General features: G+C 36.4%; 2 protein-coding genes across 6 annotated transcripts in view; one reads left to right on the top strand and one right to left on the bottom strand.

Moving 5' to 3' along the window:
- Positions 1-4,248: 4,248 nt before the first annotated feature.
- Positions 4,249-6,157, bottom strand: LOC149948102 (ribosome biogenesis protein SLX9 homolog). The gene is made up of 5 exons (XM_090172282.1): positions 5,907-6,157; positions 5,667-5,841; positions 5,454-5,601; positions 5,316-5,384; positions 4,249-5,254 (listed from the first exon to the last, which is right to left on the bottom strand). Exons 1-5 carry the CDS (start codon positions 6,030-6,032, stop codon positions 5,140-5,142), a joined length of 633 nt encoding a protein of 210 aa, XP_090028408.1. The 5' UTR covers positions 6,033-6,157; the 3' UTR covers positions 4,249-5,139.
- Positions 6,158-7,035: 878 nt separating this feature from the next.
- Positions 7,036-14,081, top strand: part of Ndae1 (Na[+]-driven anion exchanger 1) — an 81,816-nt gene continuing 74,770 nt past the window's right edge. For 2 of the 5 annotated variants that reach the window (XM_090172944.1, XM_090172941.1), the window contains exon 1: positions 7,047-7,216. In XM_090172944.1, the coding sequence (XP_090029070.1) occupies positions 7,191-7,216 (26 nt within the window). In that variant the 5' untranslated portion in view covers positions 7,047-7,190. Of the gene's footprint in view, positions 7,217-14,081 lie in introns of all 5 variants that reach the window. The other 3 variants (XM_090172950.1, XM_090172948.1, XM_090172949.1) reach the window with 3 other exon arrangements.

The raw sequence follows: 14,081 nt of genomic DNA, 5'->3' as shown, positions 1-14,081 counted from the left end.
ATAGGGTATTAAATAACCAACTCAATCAGAAATATATTAACCGAAATTATCAGCGACCTATTCCTCTAACACTGCAGGCTGCAAGTTCTCTGTTCCCCCCTTCTAAGTCGCTGTAAATAATCCCCCTCCTCTTAAAACTAAGCTCCCCCTTCCCACCATAAGTGTTTGAGCATAGCCGTCTGTAATACAGGCCATATTATGAACATTAATTTTTGTTTTAAATCTGGCTCTTAGCTTCCGCATTTGATAACCGACAGATGTCGGTAATATGGAGAAAAAAAACCTCCGTGTGACGTCAGCTTGCTAGTCAACTGCTGCATTTAAACGGTGGCGCGTGTGATTTTTCAAATGTTTTAATACATCAAGCTAAGGCTTATTAGTTTATTTTCTATGATAACGTTACACGTGTAGTGCAATTGACATGCAAGAATTGTCTGCTTTTATTTAGTCCAACATGGTTCAATATTGTTTGATCAAAAATTGATTGTCGATTGAATTTCCTCAAAATGAAAAACTTCGACGGAAATGGGAACGGACAATTTTAGAGAAGATTCCTAATGACAATGAAAATAAACCAGTTACCTTGAACTTGGACGAAAATAAGCGTATTTGTAGTAAGCATTTCCTAGTTAAAATTTTGAACAAACATATATTGTGATATTACTCACTCTATTCACTTGTTTCATATTTTTTAAATCAAATATATTAACTGATAAAGTATTTTGCGATATTTTCACAAACAAAAATGCTTTAAGTACTTTGTTATATTTTCATAAATACATTGATATTTTTAAGCTTAGGGTGAAACAAAATTTTGCTTTGAAAATTCCCGCTTTTTATTTACCCCATATTACCGCCATCTGTTGGACTTCAAAAAAACGTAATAGTTTCCTGAAAATCTTCAAACGTATTTCGTGGATCGTGGTTAATATTTTCTATTTCAATTTTCGAAATGGCGGGTAGTGATGTTTCTACGCAATGTAATATCTTTTTATTGAATAAGCCAAAAGTTAAACATAAGTCGGTAGTTTGTAACTTAATTAAAACCGAAGAAAAACGCAAAAAAGTATCACATAAGCCTTTGACCAAAACTGCTAGTGCGATAACTCAGTGTTATTTATTGCCTTTGAACTTAAACAAAAAGACAACTGTCAATAAATTTACAAATACCGATCAGCAAATTGATAATATAAAAATTTACACAAAAGTTGCTTGTACTCAAACCTTGATTCTTAGTTGGCCACCCTTGTTTGATCAAGTAGCTGAAACAATTGATCACAATTTTTTATCTGAATTGTCTTATCAGGTATTCATTTATTTTAATTATTTACATTTATAATTTCTTAACTGACAGTGTTGAGGAATAGTAATTTTAATGATTTATTAATTATTTTTAGATGAAGGAAGATTACAATAGCATGTCAATTATGCAAATAACAACCAAACGCAGTGTCAGTCTTTTATCTGGAGAATTTGGCGAACAACCTATTACGCTACTAATTTGGGCTGATGGTCATTGTGTTCTTAACATTGTCTTTAAGCACCCCCTCAAGTTCAATATTATCAAGGATGGAAATATAAATTTGGATACTCTAATTGATACATTTAACATCATCACTGGTCAAAGGGGCCACGTGTTCTGCCCTGGAATTAATACGGAAAAGGTTGAAAATGCTATTTCCACGTTACCAAACAGCTTAGTTGAAATTCATCATCCATTTACCCGTTACCAGTCTAAAAATTGTGAGGTGTTTTACGAAATACCGAAACACAGTACAAAACCTCTTGGGAAAGGAAAGAAGGTTCAATGTAGACATTGTTGGTACGTTGGAAATTGTATTGCCAAGTCTAACAAGCGTAAGGCTTTGGAATTACCGAACCGACGCTATAAAAGACAAATGCTATCAAGCAATTTTCCCATCCAGAACTTAACACCCAAAAGCAAAACAGTTCGGTTATCACGCATACAGAAGTATCGTTCCATTTATAAAGCAAAGCTATCTAAGTTAACAGCAGAATTAAAGATTAGAACTGTCAGTTTAAATCAAGAAAATTCCACTGAAATGCCAAATATAGTAAATATTATCAATGAGAAATTCACATCTTGAAGAAACTTTCAAACACACTACTGGGCTGACTCGAGAGCTTCTAAAGGCATCCTGGGAAAAGGATTCGATTCAAAAACACTTATCAGACCAATTAAGAGATTTCTTTTCCCAACAAGAAAAATCTCAGTCATCTCACATCCGTGAGTGGAATGCCGTCACCTTAAGGATTGCGTTAGCTGTTTGCAGTAGTAGCCCAGCAGCTTACGAAGCTTTGAGAAGCTTCAAAATTTTGAACCTTCCCAGTGTTTCCACACTCAAAGAAAAAACTCATAATTTTAACCACAAACCTAGAATTAATTAATACTATCTACGTGAAGAGCAAATGAAAAGGAGCATAAGGGAGAGTGAGTCCCAACTGGTATTGGAATTGCTATCTTTGATGAGGTAAAAGTAATTGATAAGATAATGTGGAACAGTAAGACCCATGAGTTTGTTGGATTTTCCATGGATGAAAACGACTGGCCAGAATTGACTGATATCAGATATTTACACCACCTCAAGCTCCTTCCCCTATCCATTATATCCTGCAGTTTTTACGGAGAGATTTAACCTCTGGAATGGATGTAATCGGTCCATATTTCATCTCCTCCCATACATTCCAACAAAAGAAATTAGTAACAACTTTGTGCCAGACCCTTGAGGCATTTGAAATGTATAATTTTAAATGTATTGGAATAGTTTGCGATGGAGCTCCAGAAAACCTTGCACTTATGAAAATTACAATGGGTGTCAATGGTGTATTTGGATTCAAAACTACCATTGACAAGTCATATGACTTTTCAATTGACCCAAGCTTTCAAAACCCTTTCTCGGAAACGCCACGATTAATTCATTGGATAATTGGCCCATCTCATCAAATGAAAAATTTAGTTGGGCAGCTCTACGCATCTAGAGAAGATGGTCCCAAAGATTTTATCCGAAATGGTGTATCCTTCGGTTGGAAAGATGTAGAAGAAATTTATAAGAGAGACGAGGAGAGAACTAAACATGGCCATTGCTAAAAAGCTATATTGAAAGAGACGCTTGGACTCGTCTAAACGTGGCACCAAGCAAAGTACTCCAACAAGAGGAAGTTCTTAGTGCAAACTAGCTCTGAACAAAAGCGTAAAAGTGCAAAAGAGACATATAACTACTTGAGGCCTTGTAATCAGTTGTTTGAGAATGGGACCCTGCGCGCAAAAAGAGTAAAAGATTTGAATTCTACAGTACTCAATTCTATGGAAACAGGCTATAGTTTGAGATTTGGCTGCGGGAAATCCTCGAATTAGACACAAATTTAAATTTGAATAGCCATCAACAGACAGTATTTATTTCTTGGCAAACGTGGGACTTATGTATTTCGGCTTTAAAGGTTTATCAAAGAATTTTTTCCAACTATGCCCTGGTTACTTTTTATCCTTAATAAGGATTACTGGGAGTGCGATCGAAAGTTTGTTTTCACAAATAAAATATGCATTGGGTGAAAAAATTACAAGTGTTTCTTACGTCAGTGGTAGAAAAGCTGTAACCATTAGGAGGAATGTTCAAGGAAAGAACGCTTAAAACAAATATCATCGGGACCGATTGCTATTAATTAACGAAGCAGAATTCGCAGCTACTAAAAAAATTGACTAGCAATAAGAATAGTTTTCAGTCATTTATAGTGTGAAAGTCATGTTTAAAAATTACAATAAAAAATCCCAGTAATTCATTTTAAATTTGTACTTATTTAATTTCAAATCTAAAATAGAGTAGTTACAGAACCAATGCCTTAGCTAAAACCAGCAGTTAATCGTATACAAAAGCATTATTTTGTTTGTCTTATTTTGACTAGGCCTAGTTCTTTCTCACTTATATTATCACAAACTTCATTTAACAACTTTCTTTTGTTTAATACTGCACTAGTAGTTTCAAAGAACTTCAGGTTTTTTTAATTACAATGTTTGGTGAAATCTGCCATAGGTAAATATTAGGAATAACTGAATAACGTCTTACACAATTACTCTTAAACAAAATAATTTTTAATTGCAACGTTAGGTGAAATCAGCAATAGGTAAATATTAGGAATAACCTGTTGCGTTGAGGAACTTGGTATCGTAGCACAATTTTCTGAGTTTAAAGAACTAGGTTTGGGATTTTTCATATTGAAAGCGGTGGAAGTTGAAACCTTTTTCTTCCCTTGTTTAATTGCACTCATCTTTCTACCATACATTATTTCACTACCCTTTCTTTTAGGTTAAATAATTGATCCTTTCCCTTCTTAAGGTTACTCTATATGAATTCTTGAATTCTCGCATGAATCATTTTTCTGGTCCACTCCTTATAAAAGTTTTATATTCCAAAATTTCCCCTTTGAGTAATGCTTTGTGAATAAGCTTTTTGAAATTTTGTGTTTATAGAATACCAAAGCTTTCTTTAGCACATTTCTAAAATATAAATTAGATTTTATTTACGTAACAATTAGAAATTAAAGTATGAAAACCTATTAGAAAAATAGCAAACTGGCAAACTTTTCAAACTGTGGTTAATTTGTAAGGGTGTGCGAGCACTCGAAACGAGTTTGAGTCAAGTACTCGGCTCAAAACTCGCTAAGCCTTCTGTAGAAACTCGCCAAACTTTCGAGTTCAAAGTTTCGCCAACATTTAAATCTGGTTTTAGTTTAAGCGGGTACTTTTCTAAGATTTTGCAATATGTTAGTGTTTCAGATGTTAAAATGTTAAGAAACATTGCTTCATCATGGCCTGTAGATGAAATCTTGAGCTGCCTTAAATTTCTTGCTACATTGAAATAACTCACTGTCAGTTCTGCCATTGATTTATTGGTTCAAATCTTAGCTTGGTTTACTTCAGATGCATTCTTCTTTGGATGTCCCCTTTTATTTAGGAACAGCTGGCCTAAATTTTTCAGGTCATTCCTACAAGAGAGACCAAGGGGTGAATTTCTATTCATGTATTTCTGACTCAATGCGAAAGACAAATAGGAGGACATAACCGTTTTAATATTCCTGTAGTATTTAAATATTTTTATTACGAAACCAAATCTACATTATAATTTATGCATCTTCATTTTGATATTTATAACGTAAATGAGCTGTTATCGTTCCAGTAGGATTAGATTTAAAAACTTCGTTTTTCGCAATTTCCTTGAATATATTCATTTCACGCAACCTTTAAATACAATAACGCACTTCAGAATATAATTATGATTCTATCATTAAAAGTAGCTTACATCGCTTTTTGTCTCGTTTTAAAACTTTGACTACTTCTCGGTTTTACAGATTGAGTTTCATTATCCGTACTGAAAAGTGCAAGTTAAAAATATATCTTTAAAGAGGACTTACTTTCAAATGAAAATCAAAATACATACGAATTATTAGCTCCCCTAGCTTTGTCCATCAAAAATTCTAATGTGGGCAGAGCGTCCTCTAAAGGTTTCATGTCTCCGACGACTGGAATCATTTGCCGTTTCTTTTTGCTCGCCTCTTCTTTCTTCACTGACGCTAAAACGTCTATTTCTGAAAAATGGCGAATAACAAAATAATTTTTGGACCTTTTTGTTAGGGGTATCTATTACACATACTTTTGAGAAACAGTTCATGTCTGATTTTTCGTTTTTCCTTTTTTTTGAGTTGAAATCCCAGGGATTTTGATGAGAGTACGCTGCGTGTATCAAACTCGTTTATGTTGTGTTTGATCACTTCCAAATTAATTGGAATTCCTTCAAAGATATTCTTCTTCATATTATGTTCACCACCCTGTTATCAAATTAAGAGATAAAACTTTGCTTGCCAAAAATATTGTAACAACAATAATAGCTTACCAAATCACTTTCAATCATAGGCTGAACATCATGATCTATACCAACGTTACTGGAGTTTGTCTTTGGTTCGATGGGTTTTTTTGAGGAAATGTGAAATTTTTGACGCGATCTTTTAATTTTTCCCATTATTTTTAAGAAAATAACTACACCCCAATTATTAAAAAGCGAAATAACGTGGTTATTAACTCATGCTAGCAGACAGCTGTATTCTCATTTTAGTTTTAAAATATTTGGTACAAGAATTGCTAGATGGCGACTGTTTCGCTAATAAAACGATATTTAGATTTTTTACCAATGAAGAACGTAGTTATTTTTTTTTGTACAACTCTGAATATTGTTGTGTGTTTTCATAAAACTGCATCCAAAGATTATTGTTATTTTTAATTGAATATAACAAGTAATACTCTAAAACATCCATAAGATGGTACGAAGTAATCTTTTATTGCTCACGATTTCGATTCACGAATCATATAATAGATGTCACCACGAGCGCTGCTTTTGGCATTGAAAATTATCGATAATCCACGGATACGCCAAATTTAATTTGGTAAAAAAGCCCGAGTGGTAGTCCTACGCCGGTTGGCAAAGGACCCGGACAACAAAGGCCCTAAAAATACGTTTCAACTGCCTTTATTTCAAATGTTAATTCTCAAGTTCAAGCTCGTTTATAAGAAAGAAAACCTCACAGACAAGAATCTAGACGCCCTCGGACTTGGTCCAAGAGAATCTCGTCCGTCTAGAGTCTAGACGAACAAATATTTAACCTTATCTCACTCGCACAATCATCTCTCATTGTTGTTCCTTTAATAAAAATCTAGAAATCCATTCTGACCGGAAAGGAAAAATTGGTGGCCGGTGTTTTCCCCACATGCCATATTTGAAACGCGGTATGGTGGACGCTGAGGAAAACTAACTACGTAATAATTTATAGGCCTGCCGATAACCTCACGACGCGAAAAGAGCCCTGAGGTTCCCTTCGAGGCAGGCAGGCCGCGGTTGTGCATGGAAGGGCGGGGGATAAGGGGGGAGAGCCGCCGAGGGAATCCTGTACTCGTGTACAAAAAAAAATGTGTTTATCGCGAAAAAGTGAGACTTTCCCCGGTCGGCGTGGTTACTCGTTTTGAGAGATCGGTTTGGAGAGGTGATCTCGACAAGTCATAGCCTAGACTGCCGCCATAGGACGCTCCTCCGAGGGATATCCCGCGATCTACCGCTACAGCTGCTTCTATTTCGCTTCGACAAAGTAGGAACCCTCCGCCGCTGAAGAAAGGAGAAGGAACCACCATGGTGGTAGGAACCAAGTCGAGTCCGTAAGTTCACTCAACTCTTAGTACCCATTTATTTTGAGAACGCGTTTTAATAGACGAGTATTTTTAGAATGCATGTACCCCTTCTCTGTTGTAAGTGTTCTATTCGTTGTGAGTAATTGCAAGATGGACCCCGCTTGCACAGTGTTCCAGAGACCCCAAATTTTGAAATAAATCCCACGAAAGATAATGTGGAAATATTTTTACATATTATGGTTCAGTACACTGTACGATTGACTATAATATAAGAACGGAAGCACCGCGACCACTGGCGGCGGAACTAGCTTCCGTGAAGGAATATCCAAATTCCGCCGATAGATATGGATTGTACACCATCAGATTAGTCAATTTGGACCTTTTTAGCTTCTTAGGTATATTTACACTCTCCGCACAGACGAAATAAGAGTGAAAAAACTCGTTCATGTTCCGAAGGGTATTTCTCAACGTGTCATCTGGAACTTTTATCAAGAAATTCAAGAACACTGCCCCTAATTTTAATTCCATTTGCTAAAATTTGTTGATATACGCGCAAATTGAAAATAAACGTATTTAAAAAAAATTGAAATAATTGTCAAAAATACCAGCAAAATGTTAAAATTTGGGCTAGAAAAAGTATAATCATACGGCCTTATTTCGGTTATACTAGTTAGCAATTATTAAAAACTAGGTAGAGAGAAAAAATTAAAATTTAATAACGGATATTTTTAAGTTGTTCCTCGGTTCCTTAATAGGCCTTTCTATAAAGTCATTACGCTTGCCGAACTTGTTTTAATGTATCGCTTTCATCACGAGATACGTAGGAGTTCAGATCAGTTTTTAAGGTTAGATCTTTATAATGCAAAATCGAATGGATTTTAATTCCAAAAAAAATTTTAAATTATTTTCTAAAAATTTATTCAAGACGACAGATAAAAAAATCATAGTACACCACGAAAATAATCTACGGTTAGAAATTCTTTCGGAATTAGAAAATTAATATTATCTTAAAATATACTTTTGTAACAGTATAAAATAATGCAGTTCTGCCATTTACTATAACCCAAGTTTACCTATTAAAACTTTTAGTTTTTTTCCACCTTTTTAAGCAAAGTAGTGCGGTTTTTTTTTGTTTTTTTTTGCTAATTTATTTAGAATTTTAAAATGACCTTTTTTAGAATTGGCGCGTAGATCAACAAATTTTATTAAATGGAATTAAATTTACGGGCAGTGTTCTTGAAATCATTGATAAAATTTCCAGATGACACTTGCGCGTTTTTGAGAAATACCTTTCTGAACATGTCCAAAAACAAGTTTTTCACACTATTTCGTGGAATTTATTCAAAAATTTGGGGTCTCTGGAACACTGTTGTTTGTATTATTTACGTGTAAAAAATCGTTTCTTAGTTTCTCGTCCAACTTGATTGAAGTAAATGATTGGCCTATTTAAAAGATAACGGGTCACTAGTCAATTATACCACTGTCCATTACGTTGTGTTTTCCATATCAGCCAGTATTTAGGTTAGTCTCAATGACAAAATAAAACAGTACCACCAGGTAAAAGTTAGGAATGACCAAGGTCAAATGTCTTGTGAAGTTGTCAGTGAAATACGAACTATCATTAGATAGTAGGTCTAACAGTGAAAGTAATTCACTCCATGAACTAAACTATGCTTAACGGTATTTATCTTGAGGTTAATTGTCGGTTTCAAAAGGTCTGAGGTGACAAAATTTTCTTTTTAAGTTCTTATAGTTTGTTCTCGTGTCCAGTGGGGGCACCAGGGGTCATTTGAAATTTGAACCACAAAAATCATGCTAAAATTAAATTAAGAAATAAACTATAACTTTTGATGGTTAACGTTTTTACTTCTAGAAAATTATATTTATTCGGAGGTTGGATATATTTTGCTAGCTTTACGAAAATATAATCAGGGGCCAAAGGTCTACCTTAATAATAATAATAAACAGCTAGGCTAATACCCAAGGCACCACCTTCCAGATAATCCTGTAGATAGCCAAAACTGCTGGCGTGCCTAGCAATAGAATTTGACTACAAGCAAGAACCGGAAGTACCCACACTGACCACGATTCGAAAATTGTTGGGGTGGTCATTTGGGAAGCCTCATTTCGGAATCGACCATCGCCAAAAACGTGGATGGGTTTAGCTAAGCCTATCCTCCATACGCGTATTTAATAGTTTAACGCGTTACCGCGTCAAGGTCGTTCGTGGTATTTCGGGACTGTCTATCTGTAGACCTATGTCCAAGGCAATTTACAATGGTTCCGTAAAACCAGTCTAGCCTTTATAATAGCCTATTTAGCCTCGAGTGAGGCCTATAATTAAGAGTGAAGTGCGGCTGGCCCGTTGCAACCTTAACGGATCGCTCTCGCTGGTAATAGCCAGTCCCGTCACGTCCGCCTCAACGAGAATCGACTCAATATGCAGATAGCGAGCCTAGAGTTGGAATCACTGGAGCGTCCAAGGTTCCCCGTTAATAATGCCGAATGGGTTGAGGGACGTCCCCGGCCCTGCGGGACTTTGGCGAGAGCGCGCACTAGCGGCTTTGGGGAACGCTGAAACTTTATCCAGATTACTCGACGCTTCGCGGAAATGACGTCAGAATGACGCGATTAAAGTTTCTTGATGTGTGAATCCGCCATTTCCTGCCGATTCGTCATGTTGACGCTTGTTGCTCGATTCGTGTACTGGTATTCCGGTTTTCGACAAACTACAATCTGCAACTAACCGTTATGATCTGCGAGGTAACACGCAGCTCGCTAGATGGCGATAGTTCTCTTAAGCAGGTACTTATTTGGTTTTTACCATTTTTGCTGACAACCGTACTATTTGCTTTCACCAAGAATGGACGTAGGAAGAAGAAGAAAATAAGCATGACCGAAGCCATCATAAAACATTTTTTTGGTTATCATTAGCTACGTAAAAATGTTTTGGTACTCATCCCCTCCACTGCTTGGGGGCTGTTCACAAATTACATAACGTGGTAGGGGGGGAGGAGGGTTTTGGCAAGCGTTACGAAATGTTACGGGGGGGAGGGAGGATTCACTGAAATGTTACGTAACACATGTTATTTTTAATATCGTAAAATAAAATTTTCTCCATTTTCAGAAACAGTCACAATTATTAAAAACATTTGTATTTTCATTGGTTTACTCACGTTTAAAAGAATTTCATACCCATGGGTATAAAGTGTTGCGTAAAAATACAGTTGTAATTTCAAATGATAATTACAAACAATAAAATTTAGTACCTGATCTTATTGTACTTTATTACCAGCATATAATAATTTAAGGGGGGGGGGTTCGATATTTGTTACGTAATTTAAGAAGAGGGTCTTTCCATTTGTTACTCTTTGTTACGAGGGGGAGGGGGGGAGTCCAAAAAGTGGTTTTTCTGCGTTACGTAATTTGTGAACAGCCCCTTGTGGAGAGCTAGGCGCAACAAACGCAGCACCCAAAACAAGGAACTCGGGAGCGACGTTATAAATAAATTATTATTTTGTCGGTTTTAACATAATGTACTTATACAAGTCTATGGACTTAGCAATCTATAAGGGACTCGCTAACTATTGTATCTTTACCTAAAACTGAAAATAGCTTTTTGCATTGAAATCCCACACCTATGCATTAAACAGCTAAGCAGAAAAAATTCTTCAACTAAGATAATATAACTTCTGGTGGCTTTATGATAACTGTAAAGGCTCTTGTTATTTACTAGGACAAAAACAATAGACGGCGAGCGTCGACGTAAAAATAATGTATTACGTCTAAAGCTTGATTTACTCTAGAGTGCGCGCAATAATATATGTGGCGCCAAACCAAAAAAAAACATTTCTAGAAATGTTAACATATTTCTAGAAATGTTAACATATTTCTAGAAATGTTAACATATTTCTAGAAATGTTAACATATTTCTAGAAATGTTAACATATTTTTAGACATGTTAAAATATTTCTAGACATGTTAACATATTTCTAGTATTGTTAACATATTTCTAGAATTGTTAACATATTTCTAGACATGTTACCGACTACATAGTTATTCGGTTTACTCTGACTGGAAGTTGGCTGCTTGCATAGCACATGTGTCTTGCAGCGAGCCAGCTTCCAGTGAAAGACAAGAGTAAACCGAATAACTATGTATACAGGGTGTTTCATAAGGTTATGCAAAAAGTTTAAGGAGTTGTAGGGGGTGATTTGAGAAGTATGTGTTTTTTCCCCCATTTTCCTACGATGAATTAAAAGAGCGCCAGAGAGCTTCAAAGGGTGGCCTACTAGCCCCTGGAAGTAGGCTGCAACAAGCGCATAACCAAGCAGCAGGGAAACGCGAACATTAAGGTTTGGGTTCATGTGATAGGTAAAAAAGGACTTGGTAAACATATCGAGGTAACCAGCGTAAAAAAGTAAACTTAAACAGTATTTAAAGTCTTTGCTGCTATCTATCTATCTATCTATATTTATTTTCCTTTTGGGGTACAAATCCGTTTTATATCACGGAGGAAACCATTATACAATGGATTCGCAGGAATTTACAATTTTTAAAGCGAAGTAATAAAAAACATAATAGTTCATCACTTAAAGTCATAAGGTAACCAGAAGCAGTATATATATAATACAATAACATATTTACAAAATTATTTACAAAAAGAGTTAAGGCTCTACACACATCCCAGCACTACATTAGTTTTTCTTTTTTAAACGTAAGCCACCCCATCGGCCGAGTTGGTTTGGCGCTAGTTGCAGCCTACTTTCAGGGGCTAGTAGGCCACACTTTGAAGCTCTCTGGCGCTCTTTTAACTCATCGTAGGAAAATGGGAAACAAACAGGGTGTCTTAATAATCATGAGTAAAAATGTAATCATTATTTAATCGTTTTTAATATTTCTACAGCCAAACCTACAGATTTAATTTTAATCTAATTAATCATAATTTAATTATGCGAGGGGGTCCTAATAATCATGAGTAAAAATATAATCATGATTAAATCGTTTTTAATATTTTTACAGCCAAAGCTACAGGTTTAATTTTCATCTAATCTAATCACGATTTAATCATACGAGGGTGTCCTAATAATCATTGGAGTTATCTGCCCCAATGGAAACCAGCCTTAAAGCTAGGAGTAACAAACACAAGGAGAACGCAGCTAGCCTTTAAACCCGCTAACGAAGGGTTGTGTACAAGCCTTTACGCTGAACGTTTTCGGGCGGGGGGGGGGGGAGACAATTTCCGAATTTTCCCCTTCCGACGGCAGCAGGCACTAAAGCGTCTAGCCAATGAAAAACGTACACAAGAAATTCCACGACTTTTGACGGGTTGCGTTCTCCTTGTGTGGGGTGTTGTGTTTGTTGCTCCTAGCTTAAAGTCCCTCTATTTCCAGCGAGAAAGCTCGTAGTTCCTTTTTAGAGTTGTTCGTCCACGAAACGAGTCAGTCCCAGCTACTTTTCTTTTACGCCAGAATATTAAAATCCAAAAGTAAGTGTGCCCCTCACGTCTGAGCATTATTTCGCGAGTAGCGTCTGCTTTCGTACGCACCCTCGGTTCCCATAGAAGCGGGCGACTTGGCCTTCGAGGAGGACCACCCTGTGTCGGGTGGCTCTCCTCAGCCACCCTCGAGCGTTCTACACTCTAAACCTCTTTGGATTATGTAAATATAAAATTTATTCGTATATAAATCTCCGGAGAAATGGTGATAGAATTCCGGAAATTATTGGAATGCTTTTCTACGGAGTAATGAATGAGTTGGTTCCTGCTGGAGAACCACTGGAAAGTCTAGCTTCTCTTCGGGGGAAATCGATCATCTGGAATCAAAAAAGAGCTGAAATGCGTCTCGGGAAGTCCAGATTGCTGGACACTGAAAGACTGGAGGAATATGAATCAGCCCATGACTCAAATAACCAAGATATCCCCCCGAGAAAGTGTCCTTGATCTGACAAACGAAATGCCAACGTTGTGATCCCGTTTTTTCGCGTCGGGGATACTCCATAAAGGTGCTCTTGCCAAATTTTAGGTCCTCTGTCCGCTACAGCTTTATCTCGCTGCAGTGTCCCAATTAATAATTTTATTTAACGTAACTAGCGACAATTAAACCTGATGACAAATATGTGAGATTCGCTGATACACTGTAATTTGTGCTTCCAATGACGTGGTTGGAATCGAACACTGTAATTTGTGTTTCTATTGTACTATTTTCAAACTTAGCTGGTCAGATGGGGTTAGTTCGCGATTTTCTCACCAGGGCGCGTTGGCTCCGACTCCAGGGGCCAATAAATTGTCACGTGACGCGGCAATTTCCACGTGCCTCCGTTTGGGAACATTTTTAATTCCACACGTTCGTTAGTGACGTAAAGCTCACGTGACTGGCCTAAGAAAACGCGCTTTGAAACAATGCCCCGAAACACGGTAGTGTTGTAGAAGGCTACCCGCGAAGTGTCCTTCAGTAGCTCGTCCATGCTAACAACAAGTGATCTGATAATATGTGCAGGTAAATGCGAATTATGTGTTATCTGATTTATGATAAATTTTTGCTCGGGTCAGATAACTCAACTGTTAAAAGCACTAACCCTTAAATATATATCTTCGTATATTAATGTTAAATATTAAAAATATATTAAAGCAAGTGTCGACTCGACGTGAAGCAGCTCTTTTTTCAACAGATGTCGCTAGCGTCGAAATAAAAAAGCAAGATGTTTACGCTACATTTTGACCCAAAAGGCGGGACATAAAAGTACCCCTCGCGTTGATTTTTTTGTTTATAATTTAACAATAACCTAAATTATAGTAAATTTTAACCATATATTTTATAAGGGACATATATTTTAGGTTAAAGTCCACTAACAAGAGTAGAGTATAAGTTGTCTAATTATAATCTAATTTCAG

Source organism: Leiobunum rupestre, chromosome 4 (assembly GCF_980474605.1).
Source record: "Leiobunum rupestre chromosome 4, qqLeiRupe1.1.hap1, whole genome shotgun sequence".
Lineage (NCBI taxonomy): Eukaryota > Metazoa > Arthropoda > Arachnida > Opiliones > Sclerosomatidae > Leiobunum > Leiobunum rupestre.
Note: the sequence above shows the minus strand (reverse complement) of the source record. Positions and strands in the feature narration are given on the sequence as shown.

What these genes read in the sequence shown, in the direction of transcription:
- LOC149948102 (XM_090172282.1), bottom strand. Translation starts at nt 6,032, where the DNA reads ATGGGAAAAATTAAAAGATCGCGTCAAAAATTTCACATTTCCTCAAAA. An exon ending in CTATGATTGAAAGTGATTTG is followed by an intron (nt 5,842 to 5,906) that starts GTAAGCTATTAT and finishes ATTTGATAACAG; the next exon opens with GGTGGTGAACATAATATGAA. An exon ending in GCTAGGGGAGCTAATAATTC is followed by an intron (nt 5,385 to 5,453) that starts GTATGTATTTTG and finishes TGCACTTTTCAG; the next exon opens with TACGGATAATGAAACTCAAT.